At 39.7% G+C, this 27,968-nt stretch overlaps 1 protein-coding gene across 1 annotated transcript; it reads right to left on the minus strand.

Moving 5' to 3' along the window:
* Nucleotides 1–1,372: 1,372 nt before the first annotated feature.
* On the minus strand, nt 1,373–27,534 carry ACTR3 (actin related protein 3). Its single transcript, XM_085227816.1, has 12 exons — nt 27,321–27,534; nt 13,445–13,500; nt 10,559–10,683; nt 9,906–10,016; nt 8,336–8,431; nt 7,438–7,545; nt 5,656–5,799; nt 4,802–4,975; nt 4,196–4,288; nt 3,569–3,694; nt 2,666–2,749; nt 1,373–2,275 (listed from the first exon to the last, which is right to left on the minus strand). Exons 1-12 carry the CDS (start codon nt 27,362–27,364, stop codon nt 2,180–2,182), a joined length of 1,257 nt encoding a protein of 418 aa, XP_085083942.1. The 5' UTR covers nt 27,365–27,534; the 3' UTR covers nt 1,373–2,179.
* Between the last annotated feature and the right edge of the window lie 434 nt (nt 27,535–27,968).

A 27,968-nucleotide genomic window follows, 5' to 3' on the forward strand; every position in this document is an offset into this window, starting at 1 on the left:
GCTTTAACTGCAGTTAAAACGTATCCTAGCTCTAAAACACCTTGTATTTACTTCTTAAAGAGCAGGAAAATAAAGTTTATGTATTGAAAACTAAAACACATGTACCACTCTTGAGCCATTTACTTCAAATCACACAGGATACCCACCTCTTCAGCTCTGGAGGGAGATGGCCACACAACAAACCAGGTGGTACGTTTGTTAGTCATATCATTTTCCAAAAGTTCAACCACAAAAACACAGGGCCCCCAAAAGCACCAGACCCGGGCAGCTAGTCCCCTTTCCTGCCAGTCAACATTATCAGGCAGTCTTACCCATATTTAAGAGGACTCTATGTGTGCATCTATGTAGCATGAATGATTCCTCACAGTGAATTTTCAACACCTGATTTCAGTGGAAAAATAGTTGTTATCTTCAGGAATTGCAAGTCTAATGATTGCAGTGGAATTCCAGTCATTAAGGCATGATACACTTGCAGAACCAGAGGATCACTGGAAAAGAACTTATATTAATCTCTTTATTTTACATATATTTGCCTGTAGGCCTTACCACACAAATTAGTCAGCAGTTGTGACTCAAAAAGCCATTATCTGAAACCCTCAATGCTACGTATACAAGAACTGCATCACTGATCAGGAAAGGTTAATAATCGTTTTGTGAATACAATTATTTAGCTTTGTTGCTTGCACCAAGGTTCTATTCAAATCCAGCATGTGAATTTTTGTAATATTTACTGTAAAAAGAGCTTTCCATATTCACTTTTATTTTGGAGCCTCTTTTATCATGTTTTGACATAACTGAAAGCTCTGTTAAAAAAAAAAAAAATCTTGAGCAATATTTTCAGTTCAAGAGAAGAAACCAATACATCTCCCTCTTGTGGTCTTCTGTGTAAATAATCTTAACTATATCTGTGAGTGTCTAAAGTAGATTTTTCTATCAAATATCAACAGAAATTGCAAGTAATTTCACTCAGTATATGAAACTTTCTTCCTAGAAAGAATGAGAGAGATACTGTTTTCACTTCACTTTTTATCTACATGGTATTTTCTTGCAGAAAAACCAGAGATTTCAAAGGCAGAACTGTCTCCTGTATGCCACCATTGAAAGGAAATGGAAAAGAAAAAAAAAAAACAACGTTACAGAATGAAGTATATGAACAAACCTAACGATGGAGAAGATGTTAGATTTATATAAGGTAAGCGCTGTCCAGATGAACATATAAACTGCCATTCTAGCAAGTTCACACTTCAGTTTATACAATGCACATAATTTCTACCTTACAAGCCAATCTTACTCTTCGAAAACTGTAGCAGATACGTAGGAACCCATGCTCACAACTTCCCATGTAATGACATTAACAAGTCTGACACAAACATAAAAAGAAATTTTGTGCCTTTATTGGAATGGTGTTAGGCTTTAAATACACCAATTTTGATAACCTGATTATTTGGTTTTAATTAGAAATGACACTACAGAACTGCAATACTGGTCCAAGTCTTGTCTTTTCTTTTCTTTCCTTTTTTTTTTTTTTTAAAGCAAGAGATAGAATGAAAATGCACCAAGTAATCAGAAAGCACTAGGCAGGCATCGGTTAATCCAAGATAGGAGCTTCTTAGTTCCAAAAGCACTTGCATTGTGTGGAACCCAGGATTTAGATTGGCTGTGATTTGCAACAATTAGTTGCGGGAATCATGATGACTTCTTTTTAATTTGTTTTTCAAGATGGTCACTGGTAAATTCTTTTTTTCCTCAAATATTAGTTTCTTTAATCCGTATTTTTTTTCCCTCAAAGTATAAAAAAGTAAGAAATATAAACAAACTCCAGCTTTGTACCCATGAAAGGGTTCAACTGAAGCATTAGAGAGCTGACTATCTATACACTGTCAAATCCCATCAAATCTTGGATAATTCATTAATATACAAAATATCAGGGCACAGAAAGAACTAAAATCCACTTTGTTACGCACAGATTCAAATAATCAATCTAAAGAAAAAACGTGATCATTTTGGCTTTCCACTACATCCGCATGTTGAGACACATTAAAATAACCTTGTTTAATTGTGTTTGGTCTTTTCCTTATTGTCAAGTCATGTTTGTTATCTTAATACCGGCCATCAGACAAACAAGTAATCAGAAAGACTCCTCCCCACCTCCCTATCCCTGACCCCTGCAAGGTCAGCTTTAAGACATAACTCCAAACACTGGGTTGTGACGACAGATGCTAGGACCAATTTCTTCATAGTCTTTTTTGGTATGGCATACTTGGTAGAATTCAGGCTGTAAAGAGGAAGAGAAAGAAGATCAGTGGTGTTCATATCTCAGCTTAACAATACTAACATTTATATAGCAAATGGGAAAAGAACCAAACTTCTAAGTCCTGAAATAAATCTCATTTGTCACATGGCCAAACAACAGTGCAAACAACATATTTCATCACAAATCCAAAATCACCATTAAAAAAAAATTACACAGAAAAGTGTAATTCAGCTTTCATTTGCTCTTTCAGATCTTTGAAGCCTAATGCAAAAGCTTAGTGGAATGGGTAGTATTTGTTACTCAAAAATCACCAGGAAATCCCCAACCGCATTTATTATGAAATAAAGAAAAGATGAGAACTCCAAAAACGCAAGCAGAGCTAAGACATATTCAGCTTTATAGCTAACTTACTGTGGAAGCCAGCATTGATCCTCCAAACCAAACTGCATATCTTTGCATATGGTGTGTAATGACTTGTACATCAATGGGCTTAGGCTGCAAAAGAAAAAAAAATAGAATGTATTTAAATATATTTAATTCTTGGTGGTAGAAAAAACTATCTTTTCCAAGGACCATATATTCCAAGTTTGCCTCTCATAAATTATCATTTTCCTAAATGCTGGGTATGCAAATATATGATTATATTATCAGTTTTTCAGTTGTACAACTCTGACTAAGAACAAAGTGGTGATTTCATAGCAAGAGCTATTTGTGTTATCAGATATTAAAAGATACTTGCATTCATGCTGGTTTTCTCCTAAGAGCTCTGCTCTGGTTCCTCCTCTCTGATTATCCACCTTCAATTTTCTGATTAATTTCCTCAAAGTACTGATTTTCAATTGCAAAAAGAGGCCCATACTACTTACTCTTTTCAAAAAAAAAAAAAACAAAACAAAACCCAACCACTTTATAAAAACATGTTTTTAAATTTGTCATTACTTGCAGATTGATCAATAAAGTCATAGCTGTGCTCAGAACTACAACCTAAAGCCTGTTTTAGAAATAGAAACGAGAACATCACTGGTGCTAGGAAACTGTATAACAAACTTCAGGTTTGTCTACATGGCATATTATGAAGATGCACTTAAAAAATAGTATAGTTTGAACTTGTCTAGTTATTTCAAAAATTAGAAATAAATGAGAAAATCCCTTCATTCTTGCCTTAAAATAATTCTTAAAAATTTAACCTGTTAGTATCATTTATGTATTCTGAATTACCAGAAAAAAATGCAAACAACATCAGAAGTCAAAAGTAGAAGGAACCCAAATTAAGAAGAGAGATTCTTGTTAAATGCATTAGCTACAAGAACTAACCTTCAGTCTGCCACCACTAAGTTCTTCACTAAGTTTCAGTCTGGCATCAACAGTTCTTTTCAAGTCTCGCTGTAAACGGCGCCCAAAGTCCCTGAACATGGTTGAGCCTCCAGAGAGGACAATATTCTGTTTAGAGTAAAAATAAATACATTAATTTTTAAACTGTATTAAATGTTTCTAAAAATACACATCTCCAGTTTTACCCAGTTCTTAAATTCTATAAGTTTCCTAATTTCTTTATTGTTGCCTTTTTCTTTTAAACAAACTTACAAACATACAGCTGTGCTTTTACCCTGTTTTAAATTATTTAACACAGGAAGCGTGATAGAATATGAATTCTCAAAGAGGTTATCTTGTTAAAACTAACTGTGATTTAAAATCCATTTATAGCTTAGCACACCTCACTTCTTTGGTTCAGATTTTAATTTCCTTTATTTCATTAAAATTTCACTTGAGCAATGAAACATCCCCTTCTGAAACAACTTACGTGAACATAAAGCCTTCTGCTTTCCAGAAAAATGGTTTACTTTCTACTTTTAAAATGCTTTCTTTCTTAATCCCAGTTTCCAACACAAACCACCATCCTCCCAGAACAAGTACTAGAGAAAAATCACTTCAGCTACTGACCTTATACAGAGGACGTCTAACATCAATGGGACAATTCTGAATAACTTCATCTACTACTTCTGAGATTGGTTGTGTAAAGTCAGGATTAGCAAACTACAATCAAGAATAAAAACAGCCAGGTCAGCATGCAGAACCACATACAGCAAAGAAAGGAAAGCCAAAAATAAGGGGAGAAGATCAAACATTGGGGCTGCAGTGAAAAAACTAACGGACTAGAAACATTAGCTGTATTTGCTGCCATTTTTAAAAGGTTTGAAAGAATATTAAACTTGAAGTATCAGTTTCGTCAGCTATTCTCCAATACAGTTTTTGTTAATCACAACAGGTCAAAGAATACACACCCTTCCAGATCCCAAGCACTGAAGAAAAACACCCTAACAGAAAAAACCAACTTTTTGGTAAGAAGGACTCAGTGCAGGGGATAGCTTTATGCTTAAGTTTTCCCTACACTGGAACAGACATTAACAATAGCCAATATCTGGTATCTTTTTAGAAACAAAGAAATTTTAAACTTGCATAAACATTTCAATAATTTACAACCACAAATAGTAGTGTATCATCTAAAACACACCTAGAATGAACTAAAGACAATTCGTATCAACTTACCTCAGGGTGGAAAAATATCTCTGGTCCCAGGAATCTCTCATAGCCAACATCAATGGTAAATTCTTTCTTTGAGATAGCATTAATTCCAGTATATTGTTTAATCCACTTTGTACCATCTGTGTCATACTTGTTAAATTCTTTTACTAAGTCAGGGCAAACGTAACTAAAACGTTCCTAAAAAGTAAATATGTACAGTTCCAAGGTCATACAGTGTTTTCTGCTATTCTTTAAAAAAAAGTGTACTTTTGAAAGTGTAGTAACTCTTTCTCAAAAGCTTTGAAATTGGCAAATACAGAATCTGCCTCAAAAACTCAACATCTACTGCATACAGTCTGATGATGGCTCTGCTAATAGAGATCATTTTTGTGTAGCACGGAAAGCAGCACATCCTGCTGGGTTAAATTACTTCTTTTTTTGCCCCCCCTTCTCAATCTCTATAATGTTGAGAAATGAGTTCTAAAGTGTACTGCAGAATTGCCATAGAAACAATGCTTAAGCCTACTTGAAGCTGAGTATCTTTCAAGATAGCGTTGTACTATAAAAAAAAGAACACATCAGTACTAAGCAAGAATACGAGAGTAATTACAGCTCTTTACATTACACATCCCACTAAGAATACTTTCTACTAAAATTACAATAATAACAATAATAAAGGGGGAGGGTCAAGAGAGGACTGAAATCCTGGGCAAAAGAGAATATAACTCAATAACATCTTAAAATGTAAGTGCTTACTGTTACATAGATATTTTTATATTCATTAGAAACAGCAATGTTAGATGGAAGGGAATGATTTTAAGAGATTGCTATCAAACTCAACTCTAAAACAGCTTTAACACTTGTAAAATTCACACTACCTTCACTGCTTTAGCTGTTTCCAAGGATTGCTCAGGAGGAATTCCTACTTCTCGCTCTCGCAGCAGCTGCTGAATGAAGTATGTTATATCTCGCCCTGCAATTGGAATGTGTTTGATACAGCTGCCAATCACGTATCCTTCAGCCTGTAATTAAAATTAATTGGGAGAAAGACATTGATAAGCATTCCTTCCAACAAAGATTAGAAACGAGGGGGAGTCATAGAGTGACAACTCCTATTCACTACCTGTGATCATGAGATTCAAGCCTTTAAAGGCTGGCTCTTAAATACCTGAAGCCCACTTCTCAGGAGGCCTTATATTACTCGGTGAAGTGTTTTGCTTTGCATTTTGTTCGTAATTATTAAAAGGTTAGAAGGAACATAACGGTCACTGACACATAAGACAGACAGATTGCTATACTCACTATTCCTTGGCGTTTATTTTCTCTTTAAAATGAGAGTACTCTTACCAAAAAGGTCAAGGAGCCTCATACCATACAATATTACTTTAGAATAAATGATGTGGCTCCATAGTCACAGTCACGATACAATTCACCTGAACCAAGATTAATTTTCTGTGAGCAAAGAGAAAACGCATCATTTGAGCCCATTAACTGAGATGGCTTATAGCATCAGGCTGGCACAAACTCATCCATCAGTCTACCCTTACAAGTCATATTCATCCTAGAGGACACTGAAAATATCCAGTCTTAATGCAGAAACCAAAAGCACTCAAAAAACTCCACAACACATGAAAAGTTCAACTTAAATTTGTACTATTGTCAGTACAATTTTAGAAAACAGCTAAACAAGCTTTGAAATCCCAAATTGTTTTGTAAGGCTTATTAAAAATATGCCATCTCACATTTAGCCATCGTGAGAATAAGAATCAATAAGAAATTTCAATGTTACAGCATAATTTTGATCACAATCAAAGCTACATTTTGGTAAAACAAAAGACCACCTCAGGTTACTGTAGCATGATAATGCTTTATAATTTTTAGAGACTAAAATCTATACAGTCTAACTTCATTTTTCTAACAAAAATGTTCCTGGCGCCTAGACTTACATTTACATCCTCAATGAAAGATGGGCATTGGAAATAAAAGAACGCTACTGAATGCTGCAATTATAAAATTTTTAATTCATTTTGTAAAGGAAATACACACCTACCATAAGAACAACAATTTGTCAGTTAAGAAACTGCAAATATAAATGTTAAAGTAAATGATCATACCAATTTCTGCTTCTGAAATCAATATATTGGAACAGATATTCAACATTAACTAATCTTTGTTGTTGCTGTTGTTTTTTTATTCAGGTAGGAAATGACACAGAGGGAGAAAAGCTGTAAACAATACAAAATATTTGAGGGCAGATGTAACATTTTATTATAAGCTGACAGAATTAAACAGCAGCTTCCAAACTTTTTGGACTGACTATTGCAAAGAGCACACTGACTCTTATGAGCAGAAAAGATTTCAAATATGATAAGGCAATGTGATTTCACCGATCATTTAGCACAGCCTTGCAAATTATCTTTCAGGATCAATCAATTGAAAAAAATACGCTCTAACTAGTTCAGAGTGGAGAAAAGTTCTTCCAATTGTTCCTGTGGTACAAAATAAGCAACAAAAACCCACACCTCCAACCCTGGGAACTATCTGACACTTCTCACAATTCCTCGCTATACATTAAGACTGTATGAATGAAAACTTCAGAGAAGCTGAAGGACAAACTGCTCTCCTGTTAAGTTGTTTCTATAGCTTTTAAGTGTACTTACCACAGGAATGACATGAGTGACACCATCACCACTGTCTATAACTGTGCCAGTCAGTGTCCGTTCTCCTACTTGTCTTGACGTCCAAGATGCAGCTAAGGCAAGGACAGCCTTGTAAAAAAAGAACACAGAATATGATTCTTAGTAAAAACACTGCACTGCAGATGTGACAGCTTCCAACATTGTCTTCTGATAAGCCCCAGATAATGAGCATTCCAGGTATTTGAAAACGTTTTATTTTACATTAAATAGTACTTTCTTCCTCTTATCTCCAAGTTACGAATTTCCAGTTCAAGTGTGATTCTTGGCTGTTCCGCAGGTTATGAACAAACATCTTCCAGAATTATGTTACCCTTTCAAATCTAAAATCCACTGGAACAAAGTAAGTGCCTGCTTAGGACAGCTTGAAGTATTTTAGCATATGTTTCAACAGGAAAAACCTTAGTCTGAAATCTTGTTTACCAAACAAGTTCCATTAGTCTGCTTTCAATTTTTTCCCCTGTTGACGGAAACTCCCTCTTAACAGCTGCTAATGAAAAGTGTTTGAAATTCTCTTGTGGTAAGGAAAACTGATTTTGTAATGTGCGTATACAATAGCTTTCAAACAAACAAATGACTGCAGAAGCATAGATTCTGCCTTCTGATGCTTTTTAAGCATGCCCAAAATAAAGACCCTTTTTGCTACTTCATCTCGAAAGGGACACAGCATTTAGCCTACAACCACAATTGTAGGGGGTTTTGTTTAAGGTGCAGTAAGATTTTATATTGTGTCTAGAGCTCTTACTCTATACCTAGAGCTGAGTAACATACCTAGATAAATATCTAGCAGTGGAAATGGTGACCAAAAGCACATAAGAATGCTCCAAGAGTCACTCAAGATTTTAAATAGCTCTGCTCTTACCTGAACAGCAATATATAGTCCAGGAACATTGAAAGACTCAAACATGATTTCAGCAGTATATTCTCTATTTTCTGGAGTATTTAATGGAGGTTCAGTCTATGAAATAAAGAAAGGCATTTTATTTGCATTCAAATTAAACATTTAAACTTCTCTCAAAAATCACCTAGAGCTAAATTTTGAAAGATGAGTCATTCAAGAACAGCATGTAAAAATAGTTAAGTGCAAAGGGTGTTATTAAATGCAAATGGTGTAATGAAGAAAACCAAGGAACACCCATGACACGAACAGAATTATTACAAGTCACACTGTAAAAGCACAATGATTTGAATGCAAACAGAAAAAGCAGAAGTGAGAAACATTAAAATAATTACTGTTAAAGAATTTACATCAGTGGTCCCATTTGTGGCTTGGTCAGCTTATTATAGCACATGCTTTCACAAAGAATCAAAGACTATAAACCTAAACATGTCAAATGCAAGGTTTCAGTACAGATATGAAAGAAAAATCAGAAATTCACTGAAGAAAAAAAGCTATTTTTCTTCAAGAGGCAATGATTATAAAACAAAAGTTTATAGCAGAAATGTGCTTAACAGAGCAACTAATAACAGCACACAATACTATTACATACTACAGATTTTGTAAAAGTACCATGCATATTAGCAACCCTCTCCTCTAAAAGAGTATTTTGAACAGTACTCTGTGAAAAAGCATTATCTTTTGTTGCATCAATCACTTAAGGGTGAAGACAGGAGGGAGTCAGACTCTTCACAAAGGGGGCACAACATGAGGTCACGGAGACCAACAGCAGCATGGGAAATTCTAATTATTTATCAGGAGGGAAAAAAAAAAAGGCAGTGTGAGGGTTGGTGAAGTAGTGGGAGAAGAGCCCACGTTATGGCACCTCAACCCCTGGAGATAATCAAAGCTTGGATGAAGGGCCCCGAGTAACTAGATCCAATTACATCTGCCTCAAGAGTGCAGTTGTATTAGTTTCTATAACAAGAACAACCAATGCACTCAATTTCAAACTTGTGCTATAAAATTCAAACTTATAAGTACTGTTATTTCAATGGCTTTAAATGAAATGCTAAGGAACAGGAGAGGCTTCAGAATATCTGACTTCAATTCAAACCTGATACGTCCGTGTACCACAGTCAATCCTTCTGAATTTTATAAAGAAATGAGACAAAATTTCACCCTAGATACACTATCCAGGTAGCAGTACTATAAAAACAAAATTCTTGCAATTACATGAAGTCAAAACCTAGAAGTGCTCAAATGCAAGCACCACTGCTGAGTTGAGTGCATAATTAATAGAGAGAGAAGACAGAGGTGTGTTGGTGTGAAAATTACAGAGGGAAAGAAAGCTTGCAGTTGAGACACACTGGCCTTCAGTATTTTCAGGAAGTTAAAGAAATGTGAATGTGATAAGCCAAGATAGGAAATTTTGTGTAATTTATATTTCCTTTATTTTTCAAGATAAGCATATTCATATTTGAGAATTGTTCCATAAATCAGCACAAAACCCCTGTCACGTACTATATCACAGGTATGAAATAATTTTACCTACCAAAAGAAAATAATGGTCCTCGGGTTCTGCCCTTAAATACTTAAAGATTACTTGCTCCATAAACCTTTCCATCAGGTCCCAGTCTTCAACTATACCATGGCGGATGGGCCACTGTTATAGAACAGTAACAAAATGTAACTGGAAACAAACTTAAAAAAACAATGTTTTCAATTGCATTAGAGGAATATTATCAACGCCTAAAAGCCTTGCATTAGGTTGTCCCTATCCCAACCTGACATCTATTTGAAATTCTGATCTTGAAAAAACAAAACGTTACGTGTTTCTCAGTACAACAGAATGGCAGTACCAGGAATAGTGGTATGAGGATAAACCTCAGGAGCCCCTTAGGCCAGTATCCTGATTCTGAGTGGCTGATAGAACAGCTCAAGGAACAAGAATGAATGTTCTATCTCCTCCTAACACTCTCTCAGCCACTCTTCAATTCAAAAGAAATACGTTGTTATGAAATATTGTGGGCCCCTCCTGCCCCAATTCCCACAGACTCTTGAAGGTCAGCAAAACTGATTTAATATCAAACGTTTACAATAGTTTATAAGAAAATAAGATTACAATTCAAAAAGCATTTACAAGCTTTTTTACTGTATGCTTGACGATTTCTAAGAGTATTGGAAAATCCAAATGTCTCTCAGTACCTTGGTTGCATAAGTTGGTTTTTCTATTGCTTCATCTCCAATAAAGAAGTCTAAATCATCAACACCTTTCAAAACCCTTCGTTGTGCTTGATCAACCACTTTTGCTGATTCTTTGATAGCAATACCTTTAACAAAGAAAACAAATGGTATTTTAGATTATACATTCAGCACTGAGAAAAAAACAGGAATCTTAGTATTGTGAAATAGGAAAATACTACAATTATATTCATCCTTTGGTTCTGGCATAAGCACAGAAAAGCTGATACACTAATAACTAATACTATAAATCTCTTCCACTTCAAGGAATAACTGGCAAAAGTTAAGAGACAGCGTCTTGGTAATTTATCCTTCCACAATAATTACTCATTGCAAATAAAGAAAAAAAAAAAACAGAGAAACACAGCTAAGGTTAAACACGGGTCCTAGGGAAGAGGAATCAGTGATGAGATACCACAAGAATACAGATGTCTTTTTCTCTCCTCTTTTACATCAACTCCCAGACTACCTGGGTCACAGTGCCAGCAAAATCTACTGTATTTTTTCCAAGCCTTAAAATACAAGTGGGAAATTTGCAGAAATAAGAACCAAGCATTAATATCAGCCCCTGTTACTTAAAAGTTGTCATCTCTGTCAAATGCAAAATTATTTTAATCCTCACCTTTACCTAAGTGCTGTTTGATCAGAACCAAGACAAGCTCACAGAGCCTGAGGTCACACACAGCTATAGGATTTGGAAACGTGTAGCATGTGAGGCTAATGCACCCCAGTGCACTGGGAGGCCACATTCTTCTCCCCTTTCCTCCCTTCTGTGCAGCAACAGAAGAGCTGCGCAGCCAGTGAAACTGAAGTGTTGCAGAAAACTGAACAAAATATAACAAAAAGCATTATTTTGAGCTCTTCAGGAGGAAAACTGCATCATAATGCAACTTCTGTAGCAGCTTACAGGAGAAGAGAGAGGAAGCAAGAGGGTGGGAGCCAAAAAGCAGAGGGGTACGTAAGAAGAAACTGAAGTTGTGCAGAAGGAGATGTTGCAAGTCCAGTGTTTGCTGCAAGCAAAAACAGCATCTTGCCAAATATTTTTCAGGGCCTGCAGATCTGGGGACAGCTTTGCTGTCCAGATGTATGTTAACTTCACGTGGTTTCAAGTAAGTCATCAGCACTTGCCACAGCATTCTAAAAGCTCTCACATCCCACGGGCTTCACCCTGCTACAGTCTGAGAAATCTCAATACACAGCTGGTCAGTGCTGGTTGTGCAAGTCAGAAGTGAGAAGTAAATAACCAGAATCGAGAACTACAGCATGAAAACACAAACAGGAACATAAATCTTGCTTTAACGGTGCTGAAGGTAGGCAGCACTCCAACATTATTGTAGGGCCTTTGGCACTGGCTGGCTTGGCACAAGAATATGAACATTCAGGAAAAAAAATAATTTTTGTGTTTAACTACTATTCAATTATTTCCCCTTTTTTTAATATAAAGAAAAAGTCATCTAATATGTCAATTATCATAGATAATTTCAAATGTATAATAAATTCAGAGAACTCCTGGCTTATTGAAAGCTGGTTATTTTAACACAGGTCAGGATAACAGGATGAAGTGAAAGAAAAATCAAGCAAGACAAATAATCTGCTAGATCTTAAGAGCAGACAGCAATGAAAACAGTGAACAAGTTTCTTCAAAGAACTGACCCATTGCATTCCCACTTACTTCACTTCCTATGCAAGCATTTGTCATCTCTACAGAAGCACATTCAGAACTAAGCCAAAACCACGATATGAAAGAGCGAGATAAAACTTTGTTAAGACCAGGAGCGAGTAAGATAAGCAGCAAGTGAGCAAGGGAGAAGGAATGCTGCTCCAACTGGTTCCACAGCAAGCAGTTTTTAAGAAAAACAAAATGACCACATGGCCATTCCTGGAAATCAAAGAAGAAACCAAAACACATCTTAACTGAAAAATATTAAAAAAATACTGCAACATCAAAGCGCCTTGACAAGATCCAGCATTTTGTAACATTTGAAATTAATTGCTGTTATACTCTATTTTCAATTTCTCTAATGTGAAGAAAATCTTTCTGTGAAAACCACTTTTGGAAGCACGTTTTGTACCCTCCCAAAGAGCGTGAACTACCAGAAGTTCTTTTCTGAACTGATTGCACTTAAGTGTTGTTACTTCCAGCTCCTTTCCTGTTCTATTTACAAAGAAAATTGGGTGCACTGATTTTTTTTTTTTTTTTTTAATCAGGATGTAATATTTGAGTACTTTGGCTGAAATGAACAATGACAAAATGCCAAGTAGTGTAGAAGGTCAATAGGTGAAGCATTTCTAAAGAAAACCGTCTGAGCTCCACTCTCCAGACTTGAGCCACATCCCTTCAAGTGGCAAAAGCATTTCAGAAGATAGAGAGTGAGTAAATAAGCAGTTTTACATAAAATAAGTAAAATTACTTCTACATCCATAAAACATAATGAATGAAGTAGCACAGCTGTGGTACTCAGATATACCTGGAAAGTGTAACAGCTAAAACCCTAGAGATTAAAACACTGTATTTTTTTAATAATTATTTTTTCCCTAGTTATGATCATCTGAAGTGTTTTCTGATCTATCAGCAGAGGAAGAACCTGCTAACAACAAATGCAGCTGTGCTACTGTTTCACATTTGAAGTCAACTTCTTAAGAGACCGAAATCATATTAGTGTGCTATTTTAATGAACGCATCTTCTTAAATTGAGCATCAATTACAAAAAGCAACAGGTCTGAAAAGACCTCTGAGCAATGACAATTAGCTCATTTTTAACTGCTCCTTTGTATGGCAGATGCCATTGTAAAAAAAAAATCACTGTTAAGTGTAACATCAGTATTTAAACACAAGTAACAAATACTTACAGGAAGGAATAATAAACTGTGGCTCAGTGTTACCGGCATATCCGAGCTTCGTGTACCTGTTAAGGCAAGAAAAGCTTAGGTTATAATATTTAATACCACAAATAAAGATCAGTCTTTTAAAAAAGAAGGGAAATGTGATCATTTTAATGCGGAAAGAGAGGTGTGTTCACTGAAAACATTTTTGAGAGGTAAAGCAATGCTTAGTATTACAGAACATTGCTGAGCTCTACTCAAGCGGAATGACACTACTAAACACCAAGTATATCATTCAGTTTATCAATGCTTAGGAGCAAAATTAAATACTGAATTGATTGTTCCTGCCTGCTCAGCCATCAGCAGCTCCATAGCATATTTCCATACAATTAACATGAGCAATAGAAGCATTGTTGCAGCTGCCAATTAGAGGGGAAAAATCCCCCTTGCCCATGGGCTACCAGCCAGGTGTGGTGCAGGACTGGCACTGCTCACACACAGAGCAAGAGGAGCTACAGACCTCTACCCACTGCACTGCCAGTATGCATGTGATAAATGATACATATATCCATAACCAAATATGAAAACTGACAAGATTACCAATAAAATAAAATAAAAACACCTATCCAGCTGCTGGAAGCATTACAAAAGACTGGAGCAGCACAAACAGATTCCAAAATGTGCAAATCAAGGAACACACTCAATTTCAGCGACAGCCTGCATAGAAGTTCAAGAGACCTAACACAGACTGCAGTTTCTTTATATGATGGGTAGTTGCACCAACTGCATCAACACAGTCAGCAAAAGCAAGGAGCACTACAGCAGTACCTCTGTAATTCTCAGCAATGGAATACAAACCTAGCAGACCTTAGGCAGCACAGGGCAGCAGTAACTTTAATAACCCAGAAATCTGTGTCAGCAATACAGCAAAACACTAGGCAACGGCTATAGTAACAGGTTGGGCTCTTCCAGGCTAGAGGATGGTTGTTCACATTCCCAAATACCTACACCATTTCTATTGCTGACAGTAACTGCGTGCATCAGTTCAGGGCCAGAAGTGCTATGTTAAAGACAGGATCAGCTGCTTATACAGGACCTCATCTGAAATGAAAAGCACTTCATTTCAGTGAGAATGAGAACATTTTAAAACTATGAAAACCATCTTCTCTATGACATGCTAACAGATGACAGAATCAATAGAATATCCCAAGTTGGAAGGGACCCAATAAGGACCACAGAGTTCACTCCTGCAAAAACAGTTTGGTGTCAAATTGACCAACAGTAACTCGCACTGAACAAGGGAAGTCAAAATACAATACCTAATGGAAGGGAGTTAAACACCAAGAAGAAACATGCATTTCATGAGAGATCAGCACTATGTACTGTACACGCCTGAACTTGGGATAGGCAACTCACCCCCTTGCAGACTCAAGTAATATGAAAATCTTTTTTGCAATTTGCCTTAGCCATCCAGTTCCTAAAGGAAATCTCAAGTAAGAATTCCATAGTTTGATGCTTCTATAACCAGTCAATGCAGAATAAAGCTTTCAGTTCTGAAAGAAAATGAAGACAGCCAGCAAATACTGACTCACTCCCCCCACCTTGCCATGCATACCAGGAACAGCAGCACGCAGGATTTTAAAGCTAATCTTGCAGAGGAACTTTGGACCCTGAAGGCTACATACGCCTCCCACTAAATCAGAAGTGCCTTCACAAGCAAAAAGAAATTTCACTGTTGGGCTGTTGAAGTCCATCTTTCAAAGCAAAGAAAAGCTGATCTGTTGCAGGTAACATACTGTTTGGTTGCTTGTGGTGTTGGAAACCACCCAGCGTACACACATCCAGCAAGCCAAAAACTGTCAAGCTGCATTTTTAAATAAAAAGACTCTATTCAGACATAAAATCAGCACATCTAAAAATACTATGCCCTACTCAGCAGAAAAAAAAAAGTCTTCTGACACATGGAAAAAAGTTTCCCATTTTTAGACTTCCAAATAAGGAGAAAAAACACAAAGAAGAAAACCACATGGATTTTGGTGTCCGAGTAACAAAGCATTAGTGCAGCAGCTCTCCAATGTAGCTCCCGGTGCAATGGTTCACATTTCCAGTACATCACAGCTTCCTTGCCAGGCTATTCCCTGCAGCAGGATGTCAGCATCACCCAGCACAAGTCAGGGCAGTAACCCGGCCTGACCTCCCCCTCTGCCCCCTGAGGCCTTTCCCTGCCTGCAGTGATTGGTGCCACTGGGCTCTGCGCAGTGCCAGGGCTGTGGGCAGGGTAATGAACCAAGTGAACAACGAGCTTCGGCATCACATCACCACGTCCACACATACTCAAGTTTCCATGAGGTTAGAAGTTTAAAAATATATAGAAGTAAATACAAATCCTCAGCTTTATATGGCTGTATAGTCTAATAAAAGCTTTCTTTAACTTGCTTTGGTAAAAGAGTACTGCTCAGATTGATCTGATCTATTCTACTGTTCCCATTTGAAGTAAATCACACAGAAAAAGCAGCAGTACCTTGGGCAAGCTGGATTTTACAATATATGACTTCCACAAAGCAGCTCACACACAGCAACATGTGCCTGAGTAATGGATGATTCACAGGGAACAAGGCACACCCTGTCTTATACTGAAGAAATGCTGATATTAGGATTGATAAGGCAGTACCAACTGGGGATCACATTTCCCAGCAGCCACAAGCAAAGCTGTGACTTGCATGTACCACAAAGACAACAGGAACATATCCCATGGAGGAAAGCAGACAGGCAGTCACAAGACATAACTCAGTTTTCCAACACTGAATTGGAGGCACTGAAGCAGTAGAAGAGGAAAGCACTGTGCAGCCTCATACAGAATACAAGTTAGCCATGGAAGTTTATACTAAAGTCTGCAGCAGAACTGATTGACAAAATCCCCAAGGTGAAAATTGGATTGCATCCAATCTTCATTGTAAAGATGGTTTCCTTTCTGACCATTTCTCTATCTGAAATTGTGCTGAACACATTTTTGTGGGGGGGAATATTCACCTCACAAAAAGAGGAATTTAACGAAGGCTCCTCCACACTTTGCTAATCTGCAGCTCACCATCAACACAGGAGCATCTGTACAGTGCCACCCACCTCAGACCCACGCCCTGGAATCAGGAAGGGGTTCTGTGCTGATCTGCAGGAGACTGCTGAAGGGGCAGACACAAAGCTCTTCACAAAGCTCTCTGCTGCACCAATGTGATCTCTCTCATTCCTGCTCTCTCACCTAGAATGGACATCTCTAAGGCTATGACATGAAAGCAGAAAGTTCACTTGAATGTTACTTACCTATCAGTCATACAGATAACTTTAAAGTTGAAATAGCACTTAGAGCAAAAACTTCAAGTAAGAATGTCATTAAAAAGCCTCTTGTCTGCAAGCCACAAACCATGACCAGGTGCCTTTTCTCCATTTTTTTCCAGTCCGCAATAAACATCATTCTGCATATATCCACCCAAATTAAACACCCTAATTCTAGCACAACTGCAGTTGTAACAAAAGGCTGAGGAACTTGCGGATGACTGTTTGCTGGATAACGTATCTGTTCTGTATTCTGAGAAGTACATGATGCACAGCAGCCCAACACAAGCCATATCCTACTAATTTTGCAGACAGCCCTGTGCTAAAACACAGATAGCCAAGTGCAGGCAGAAAGGAGATACAGTCAGAACTCCGATCTCACCTCAATGGATGCTTAATTATTTTATTCCAGCATAGCACAGACATTCATACCTCAGAGACACGTTAATTTTTGCAAGATGCAGCCCATGTGAATTTTGCAAATGCTGCTGTTGTACCAGTGGGAGTAGCAACAACCACTGCGTGTTACCCAGTGCACAGGACCACATCCCAGCCATATAAAGGAAACACACTGAATAGTTTAAGAAAAGCCATTTCCCTATAATATTTGAAACTCAATATAGATAATGAAGATCCTAAGTTCCAGGACTGGGATTAAACTGAACTACTTTCCTCCAGTCTGAAGCCTGATGCTCAAGACTCCAGTGCTCCCACTGTCCTTCCTGGCTAATTGCCATTGACCCCAACAGCTTCTCTGATCCCTGGGCTGACCTCAATCTCACTCCCAGCACCAAGACTACTTCATGGATCCAACCCCAGGAACATAACTGAGAAATCAGTTGCATGGGACCATTTCTTAGAACAACGAGAAGCTCCCAGCCAACAGGGGCTCAGTTATGTAAAACACTGAACAGTGAACAATAATATCGAGTCTGTTGCCTTTACACATGAACTGCCTTCACTAGCACAGCCTGCTGATCTTCTACTTAAAATCCAGCTTAATAGCCTCAGAAGATGAGGCAATTCTAAAGAGACACACACACGCGCGCTGTATTTTCAAAAGGGAATGAAATAAATCAAATGGCCAAAGTGCTGAGTTTTTACTTAAAGGAAAGGGATTCTGCCTGTCAGTCTGCAGCTCCTTACAGTCCGCTCATGCAACCCAGCAAGCTGTTGCCTCCTGGTAACTGCAAAAAACACGTGGGGTCCCACACTGCTGAAGCACATCAAAAACAAAGAAACAAACAAGGGTAACAATTTCAGCAAAAACAACTAAATATCCTTTCCTGTTTTAACTGGTACATTGTCACAGTTTATAAGTTTTTAGCTGTACTGTGTCTTTTGATAAAAAGCTGACTTCAAAAAGCAAAAAACTTTCCCAGGAAGGATGAATCCTTAGCTTTTATACACAACGTCTCACCTGACTGAAAAGCCTGAACAAGCCTTTGCAGTTTTATTTGCTGATTTTCTTCTTTTATCCTTCTCTAAATCCAGATGAGACTGAAAAACCTGGGAAGCAATTATTTCCTGAGCCCCCGTTGAGAGAAATGACGGGAAATAAATGGTGAAGCAGAAGAAAGCCATCCTGCCCCTTTAAAAAAGGTCCAGCACCAGGTGCAAATTGCTTAAGCAGCAGCAGACCCCCAAAGGAACTGATTATATTAGGAAAATGGGACTTGCATTATTAAATTAGTTTACTCTCTCTTTTCAAGTGTCCTTGGTAAAACACAAGGTAGCAAAAGTCTTTGGAATGAGTCATGCCCTTCACACCACCTTATATCTTCAGTGAATATAGATCTTCTTTCACACATCACTGCTTCACTTTTTTAATAGCAACTGCTTAGATCAAGTCTTCAAACATCCGCTGGTCAGATGCTTCAAGGAATCAATAGTGAAAGCTGAAGAATTAGCTCTACGACTGGAAAAACACAAGGTTAGAAATGCTCTTACAATCTTACATCCTGGTAAGCTGTAGATGAGACACCATGAGGTGGTGTCCCAAGAATGAAGAGAAAAAAAAGGTTAACATCACTCAGCACACCTGGGTAATGACAAAAAAATAGCGCTCTGTTTTTTATTAGCAGCTACACCTACAACTCAAAGTAAAGACAACGCTGCTGTATGTGAAATGTAGCTTGAAGAGGTGATAATGAGCACAAAGTCATGGCCACACACAGAGGAACAGAACCCTCAAAGTACACAGGAGGAGCACAAAGGTGTCAGCAGCAGCAGCAGCACCAGGTACTACAGGATATTCAGAGCATGCTCAGCTGTATTTTAAAACCATCACCTGGAAAATCCTATTAGCAACAGTCTGGAGAGGTGACAGCACTGCCACTCAGCACAGCTCCTAGCTTCACTAACATTTGGGCAGAACAGAAGAGAACCTATTTCCAAATTTGTTCCATGTTTACTTGCGTCAGTAATTTAAATAAAAACCCACCAACCACACTGAGAACTTGACTGCAGAAGTTCTCCTCTCCTCATGTAAACAGCACGATGCATTCATTTATCAGGAGAAACTCCACGGTACAAGTGAGTCACAAAAAGCACACCTGAAAAGCAGCCCGTATTTAAACACCTAAGACCAACAAAGTGTGGGTCAGACACTGATGGTAACAGCTCAGTGTGCAGTCAAAGTCAATTTTATTTAAATTTGTGCTATCCAACTCAGATATTTAATGCTAACACATCCTTTAGCACAGAAAAGAGTTAGCTTTGCTTTCAATACATTCTCTTCAAAGTGAGAGAAGCAAAAGGCCTTGGATATTATCTTTGTATAATGAAAGTAGTTTGTGTTGGCAAAAGCAGAATGCTCTTTTTTCTTACTGCTTCCTTTGAGACCTTTCCACTAAATCATTTTAACAAGCATCTTAACAGTGCCTCTGTGTTACACCACACCCACACAACACAAACTGATATTGTTGGTGTTATTTTATTGTTTTTTTTTTTTTTTGTAAATTTGTTTTCAATTTGTATGTAATTTCTCTGAGTGCTTTTGACAGCCTCATTACTCCAAGTGTCCAAACAGTGCAGAAACAATACCCCAAGTTTAGAAGTCATCACAGTTAATCCCTCACGCTATAAATTTATCACCAGGAGGAGACTGACTTGGCAGTTTTCTGCATCATTTGCTCAAAATAAGCCAAACACTGCAGACACTTAAAAAAAGAGAACAGATCAGCTATATATAAATTTTCAACAGCTGAAACGAGAAGGATCAGCTCAAACACAGTGTCTATGGACCCAAGCACTTATCACCAGCACCTCCCTGCATACAATGAAGCCACAATGCAGAGAGCCACAGCTTACAGAAACCTGAGCAACTGTGATGTTCTTCCCAACAAAAACAGTGCAGCAGCTAAAGCCATGGAGTTACTTCAGATTGAAAGAGAGACAGATGATCATTTACCCAGCCCCAAATCAACAGGCATTCTGTCATCATCCCAATCACAACAGCAAAACCTCAGCAGCATTACTCTGAAACTCAGCAGGCCAACAAGTCACAATAAGGAGCTGAGGAGCCCACAGCAAGCCCCATGAGATACTCTGGGCCCAGAACTGCCCACCACCCCCAGCAGGTAGCCAGGTGTTTGATATCAAGAATACAGTTGCATTAAAATACCAGTGTGCATATATATCACGTTACACCATGCTTACTTCAAATGGCTTTGAATTAGAAACAGTTGTCTTGGAGAAAGATGTGCCCTACCGAGCTGCAGACAAAAATACATCACTGAATTCTGGTTTAATAAAAGAAGCAGGTCTCATTTAGTGAGATCACACGCATCCTCAAGTCTGCAAATATGCAAGCAGTCAGACTGTGAAAGTTCTCGCAGATGATAAACAGCATGAGGAAACCTACAGCAAGTCATGACAAAAAAAAAAGTGAATATTGAAAAGATGGATGAGACGTTGCATCAACTAAATTATTACCACTTGGATTCATTCATTGGTAGCAGGATACAACTGGAATAGAGCATTAGCAGACAACCTCCCTGCTGCAGGCGGCCGTGCCAAACACAGCCGGCACACAGCTGCAGCCGCAGGCAGCAATCACATGAGAATAATAAAGAGAAAAGAAGCCCCGAGGAGGGGAGAAATAAAAAAAATCCAAGTTTACCCAGAGTTTTTCCTATCTCTAGGCTTAAAAATGCAAGCTCATGCTCAGAACGAGATGATGAAAAATGAATGCTACCCTACAGAATATCAGTGGGTGAAATAACGACTTTACATATTGGGTGTAATCACCCCTGGCAGCCGATTCATTTAAAAGGAGTTAAAGAAATGTATCAGCAGAACACCTGGAAATGACAAACTTCACTCATGTAAGTGCCCGTATCAGAGCTATTTTAACCACAGGTCTGCATTCAAAGCTGTATTTTTAAGTCTACTGAGAGATATCCATTAGATCTGTAGACCAACATACGTCTGCTTTAGTTCAACGACTACAATAAAGATTCCCTTCATCTAAGCAAAGCAAAAGATCAGAAAATTTATTTATGATTACAATTTTATTTAGATTCCTTTTGGATTTAACTTTTTTCATTCAAGTCTTTAAATGAAGAATGTCCAAGATTAAAGTGTTAAAAAAAAAGTCAGAAATCCAAGCCTTTTTACATTTCTTAAAGAAAGCCTGCAGTGATGTTTCAACATTCTGTTTCATCACGCTGAAATTTTCAGTTGCATAAATTAAAAGAGCAACTGTAGAGTGTCTTGCATGTGCCTATACAAGAGCACAGGAGATGGATTACTACTCAGGAACTAGTCCAGTATTTCTGAATTCACTGATACTGTGTTTTCAGCAATTCAGATGCTCAAACACGCATCGCATTGGTGCAGCCAACATGCCTTCTGGGCAAAGCGTCCAGCCAAGGTAATAACCAACAACCAAGCAACAAGGAGAGAGCCTGCCCTGTGCCACCCATCCCTCCCTCAGGCCTTTCATCACCACCAGGGCCACCCTGCAGTCCTGCTTATTGTGCAAGCTTCCCACACACACACATCTAGAAGCTGTGCTGCACATCAAGGGGGCTTTTATCATTAAATTCAGCCCACGGATGCAAAGCAGTTTTGCCCTCCACTCAGAAGTGTTTCCCTCCATCCCACCCCTTGTCTTTTTAATTTTTTAAATACCACGCTTAAGTGGGAAGAAAAGCAGGATCAGAAAGACAGAAGGGTATCACGAATGTCATCTGAATGCACGTCAGAAGCCATCTAGCATGTAAACTGATTCACTGTAATGGAATTCCTATATAGAGAGAAAAAAAGAATATAAAGGAGACTGTGTAAGTGAAGAATACACATTTCAAACCCAACTCCAGTAATTCCTGATTATATTGCACATTGTGTGTTTATAGCATAACATGCATGGATGATGATATACTAGACTAACAGACAACAGAGGTCACCATGAGTCCACAGAACTCATTTGCAATTATTTAAAATGGGTTTTGTTGTTGTTGTTGTTTTCTTTTTTTAAAATCATAGAATTCAATCCAGCATAACGCCTTTTTTTTTTTTTTTTTTCATACTGAGGATGAAGCATTTCCTCCTCCCTCCCTGACCACTCATTTGCTGGCAAGCAAAAGATGTTCTTAAAATCCTGGAAGACTGTTTTTCCATATTCCATTAAGGAATTACTTTGTTCATGCTTTCCATTCTGAAAAATGACTTTTGGGATGACACAAAGTAGAGAAAATCATCCCAAAAGAGAATGCTTTCATGAACACTGGAACCTCTGAAAGGTCACGACAAGACATCTAATGGAAATGTTAACTATTAGGATATCATAGTGCTGAAATAATACATAAAACAGGAGTTAGGATTTGAAAATCTGCAGAAATAGTCCATGTTTTAATGTTTGGAAAGTCTTTTCTAGGCCTGACATAAGTTAAAGTTTAAGGAAATTTATGTCAAGCATCTAAGATGTTAAAATGTAAGCTATTCCTTCCCTTTACCTTGGTTTTATAGCACTGGATTTCTCACCTCATAATTGCTGCCTATTGAAAATCTAATAATCTTCACGGATCTCACGCAGTGACACTACCAGGTCAAAACCAAAAAGAGAAATAGAGCAGCACTGTCTTGTCATAATTTTTCCCTTTAGAAAGCACTCAACCAATAAAAACTTTGCTCTACTTAAAGAGTATGAAGATACACAGGTGTTGCATGAAGATTAACCAGAGGAGTAACTGCTCTGCTGCATACATCCCCAAGGAACTCGCAACAAAGACACTGCTCCAGCATCTCTGAAGTACCATACACTGCACATCAGCCTTCCTTCATTTGTAGGATACAGGAACTCCCCAGGAAACTTTCAGGGAGACAATCATCCCCCCAGAAAAGTTGGTAGCTTCAAGACAACTTGGAAATGCTGAGAAGCCTCCATCTCCCAAGCTCTCAACTGCCTTCAGGGGCCTCAAGTACTCCCTGTATGAACAGCATAGCATGGCTTCCTCAAATCAGCTCTGAAACCTTCAGTTCTCCCCTAGCGTGCAGGAAAGAAAAGGAAGAAAAAACAACACACTCATTTCTGTAGCTGTATGATGGAAGTAAAGCAGGGACCAGCTTGACATGTCAGAGGAGACACCAAAAAGCAACTACAAAAGGTATTTCCCACACAGTCATATAAGCCCATTTACTCAGAGGACTAACATACAACCATGCCTACAAAACAAATTCTGGAGTACATCAGAAGAAAGTTACTCACTGACAACACGCAAATAGGGGTTGCTAATGGATCCACCTGAGAGCTACAACTGCATAAAGCCTGTAGAAAATGGAAGGTTTAGTACAGAAAATACAACTGCTTCCCTACAAATTGCTTCTAAAATTAAGTTCTCATGTTGGACCCACCGTAGGTTACACAGCCACTTACTTCAGTGTAACTGTAGAGCCACTGATTTGAACGCCTGCAATTAGCTGCCACCCAGATGAGCTAATTCAGAGTTACACGAGTTCATACTATGAAAAAAATAAGTTCACAACACTTACAGAAAGACAGCTAAAACCTAGATGTCAGCCTAATCAATCTCAATTCTGAAGTGGCGTAGGAAGAGCTTTTAATCACGATTTTCAGGCTGTTCTGTACTCACCCATAGAGACTTCAAGAACGACTGAAACACACAAAAATACAAAGTAGAAGACTACAGACTAAGAGCCTTTTCCTTTCTTTGATGCGTTGTTCACATACCTTGTGGATATAAATCTTTATATATATATATTTTTTTTTTAAATGTACATAATCCTTATCCTCACACAAACAAATTGCGAAGTACAATTCATAGCATCATCATAATTATCTACCAGTGTTTGAAACTGAGAACTGGAATTCTGGACATCTAAAACACAGGTGTTACTTCTCAGCTCACTGTTGAGGAGACAGGCTGCCTCCATTGTGGGAAGAGAAGGGAAAGAAAGGCGTTCACAAGAGCCAAGTTAAATCACACTCAGTATTAACGTGGACAACAACTTCCTGACAGTAACATCTACAACTCTGTGTTACAGCTACAATATACTTCAAGCTAAGTCAGCCAACTCTACTAAATATAGAAAGAAACAACCGTTTTTAACAACTGCTTTGAACTAATTGAGCTCTTCTGATACGTCATTTCCACATCTGTAACCTCATTATGTAATTAAGGAGAAGCAGCTTCAAATAAGTAGGTTTTCTCAGGCAGCAATCAGGTATTTACCTGCTCTTACTAGGCACTCATTACCTTGTTTTCTAGATAGCAGGTTTGGTCAAGTAAAGAATGCACAGGAACTGGTGAAGAATTCACCTCTCCAAATAACAAGTGTAACATTGGAAGAATTATTGCTGCACCCATAATCTGACAGGCACGTCAGTGACTTCACCTATTTGCCAGCTCCAGCTGCATGACACGCACCTGGACCATCCCTAAAACATTTGACTAACTGTTAAAACATCAGACAACAGGTAGGGCGCTCTCTCCATAACCCTTTCTGTGCTTTGTTCCCTTCATGCTTTGTAAGGGGTTCTTAACATATGGCTAATCTGCGCAGGCTGATGCTGAGAAGCACAAGTGAGCCACCTGCCCCCCCCCCCCCCCCCCCCTCACCCTTCTCCTTCTCCTCAATGTTAGCTGGCAAAAAAGAAAACACACCAACCACTCACATCAAACTGCACCCAGATGAACCTGTGCCTACATGCATGACATGCATGCAGGAAGATTTGCTCTCCAAAACATCCTGTATTTATTGGAAAACTTGAGCACAGAATCTTGCCTGCTCTTAACAAGACAGTTCTTTCAACCTTTTTGTACTGGTTATACTTTCTAAGTCTCTCCTATTGTTTTCAGGGTGTCTCTCTAACTTGTCTAGCCTACCAAAATCAGAGAGACAATGCCATAGCTGAGACCTCAGCAGATCTGCACAGAGCATACTTACATAGTTTGTGTGTAGCAACCTTGCTTATACACGCAGAGTGAGATTGGGCAGGGAGGGGTGAACCAGAAGACAAAAATAAAGAGAGGGAGGGTTGCACTGGGAGATGCACTCAGTGCAATTATGCTACCACATCCTATTTCACTACTGCTACTATTTCTCTACATCCTTTTTCACACTTGTTTCCCCCTTCGTCTCAGGCATTAGATTTTTCCTCCGTTCATTTTGTTATTTCACCACTTCACACCTTTATCTACTGAAATCAGCAAATTCTAACACGCCAAATTCTCTATCAGTTTCCAAAATTTAAAGTCGCCGTCCACAATTTTGTGGAACAGAACTTCAAGAAAGAGGAACCTCGCACTACGAAATGCATCAGAAACAGAAGTCAAGAGAGCAGAACTGTTTGTGTCATTTTCAAAGAAACACAGACTGACAGTAAAACAGCACATCAGAGAGATCTCTGAAGTACAAAATAAATAGGATAGAACAGTAGGGAGATTTGGTCAGCAGCATACAACAGAACATTAGAGCATGCCCTGCACAATGAGGTTGACTAATGATGCACTTATGTACTGACTTTCTCCAGGAAGATTTGTTCTTAACTTTCAGGTCCCTGGGTATGCCTCTCACATCAAGAAGACAGTGTGGTTTCTTGCACAGCTGAATTCTCCTGTGCTGCTTCCAGCTAGCATCGCTAGAAGCTCTGATCAAATTGCCTGACTCTAGCAATTACAATCTCTACTTTCAACCCTCCCCACCATGTCCACTAACCACATCACTCAGCAGCAAATCTCTTGGCTCCATCACCTCCCACGGCAGCCTGTTCCAATTCATTATTACTCCTTCTGAGAAGAAACTTCCTAATATCCAACGTGAACCTCCACCAGTGGAACCTGAGGCTGCCACATTTCTTTCTATTGCTCATTACCTGGGAGCAGAGGCCAATCCATCATATTATGCCTGTATTGCTTCCAATACATGCAACCACACACTCTCATTCCTGCTGAGTTTATCCCACAAAATGTACGGGTTCCGCTCTTGCTCCAACTACAAATATGACTTCTGTACACAAACATTAAACATACAGACACTACAGACATATACAACTGCTCTTCTTGCAACAGACTTAATATCTTAAACCAAATACATTCTTTGGATGAGAAGATGAGGATGTGCTTTCAGTTTCAGATGAGCACATCCCTACTGAAGTGTACTGTTAATATCTACCCCTAGGCTGCATTCACCCAGAAAAGTCCCCCATTACTTGCAGGAAGACAGACGAGAAACAAAACAGAAAAACAAGCTTCAGAACCACTAACTCTAACCAAAGAGGAGCCCACACACCAGTACTTCTCCTCCCAATAAGAACCCAACGCAGAAGGGCTCAAATGAAACATTCTGTCTGTATGACCGCACTGCAGAGAGCGGCTGCGGCGTGGTTTTCACTTCCTGAGCGCTGCTGTGAGCGGCCCAGTGACCCCAGCAGCACCCAGGCCGTGCTGCAGCTCTGCAGGGCACCCAGCACCCAGCGCAGGGCTGGAGGAGCCGAATCCCCGGGGCTCCCTCCCTAAAGGGCCGTGCTTCACGCGGCACATCGCCGGCACGCCGTCTTCTTCACCTTTCTGCGCGCTGCTAAACAAAAAGAAGAGTTTCTAAAACGGATTTGCTTCAGGTTTGACACTGAAAACTGCCTTATAAGGTATAAAAGCCTGAAAGCAGGAAGAGGCTTTGACAAAACTAAGGAAGTTCCTCTGCGCTTGCTCACTGGCGGGGGAGGGGTTCTTTTTTTTTTTTCCTTTTTTTTTTTTTTTTTTTCCTCCCCTTCCACTGCGAGAAGTAACACAGGTTAAATGACACGAGCCGCACGCACGGAAAATCACCGCCACGAGCGCGCGGCCGGCCGGCAGCTCCGAGCAGCGCGCTCCGCAGCAGCAGCAGTAGCAGCAGCACCGCCCGCCCTCAGCGGAGCTCCCCCAGCGCTCGGCACCGCGCCCTCAGCGCTGCAAGCAGCGGGCACGACCCCCGCCAGCGGATGGGGTGAGGGGAGCGGGCGGCGCGCTGCTATCCCGCCCGGCCCTCCCGCGCCGCTGCACGCCCCTCGCCGCCATCTCCGGCGGCAGCCGCCCCTCCCCGCCGGAACCCGGCTGTCAGCGGCGCTCACCCCGTGCCGCAGTCCACCACACAGGCCGGAAGCCGCCCTGCCATGCTCCTCGGTAGCGACGGTGCTGGGGAACGGCGGGCAGCCCTGGGCGCGCTCCGGCTTCGCTCGGCTCCGGCTCGGGGGGCGAGGGCACTTCCGCAAGGCGGGCGCTCCTCCTCCCCGCCCGCACGCACGGCCCGGCGAGCCCAAGATGGCTGACCCGCCCCTCCCTGCGCGCGGCGGCGGAGAGGGCGGGCGCGACAAACTCTTGCTGACGTCCGATCTCGTGGTCGCGCCCCTGCGCGGCGGTGCGAAGTGGAGCGGGCGGGAGGCTTTCTTAAATCTCAATTCCTGGCTGCCTGAGGGGCTCCCAGAAGGAAGGCGGGGAAGACTGTGTTTTAATGCCGGAAAGCCGAGAGAAGGCAGGGCAGGCTTCTGTGGTGGGAAAAGAGTGCTAAAAATGACAAGATGATGGTTTCCTGCAGCCTCTGCCAGTGACAGCTGTAGACAACTGCCCCTGCCAGGACATGGAGAGCCTTCCCCATAGACGCTGTCATCAAAGAGCAAATGCAGAAGTCTCACTCTTTCTTCTGCTTTTTGGTGTTTCCAGAAGTGCTACAGATGCTCGCTGGCTTCCTTCAGCACTGTTCACAAGAAAACACTGCTGTG

This window comes from Meleagris gallopavo, chromosome 7 (genome assembly GCF_905368555.1).
Source record: "Meleagris gallopavo chromosome 7, MGAL_WU_HG_1.1, whole genome shotgun sequence".
Classification (NCBI taxonomy): Eukaryota; Metazoa; Chordata; class Aves; order Galliformes; family Phasianidae; genus Meleagris; species Meleagris gallopavo.

Excerpts from the sequence above, each read along its gene's own strand:
- ACTR3 (XM_085227816.1), bottom strand. The coding sequence starts at position 27,364 with ATGGCAGGGCGGCTTCCGGCCTGTGTGGTGGACTGCGGCACGGG. Across the intron at positions 8,432-9,905 it reads AGGACCATTATTTTCTTTTG|ACTGAACCTCCATTAAATAC; the intron begins GTAGGTAAAATT and ends TTTATTTCATAG. Across the intron at positions 7,546-8,335 it reads GACTATATATTGCTGTTCAG|GCTGTCCTTGCCTTAGCTGC; the intron begins GTAAGAGCAGAG and ends TTTTTTTACAAG.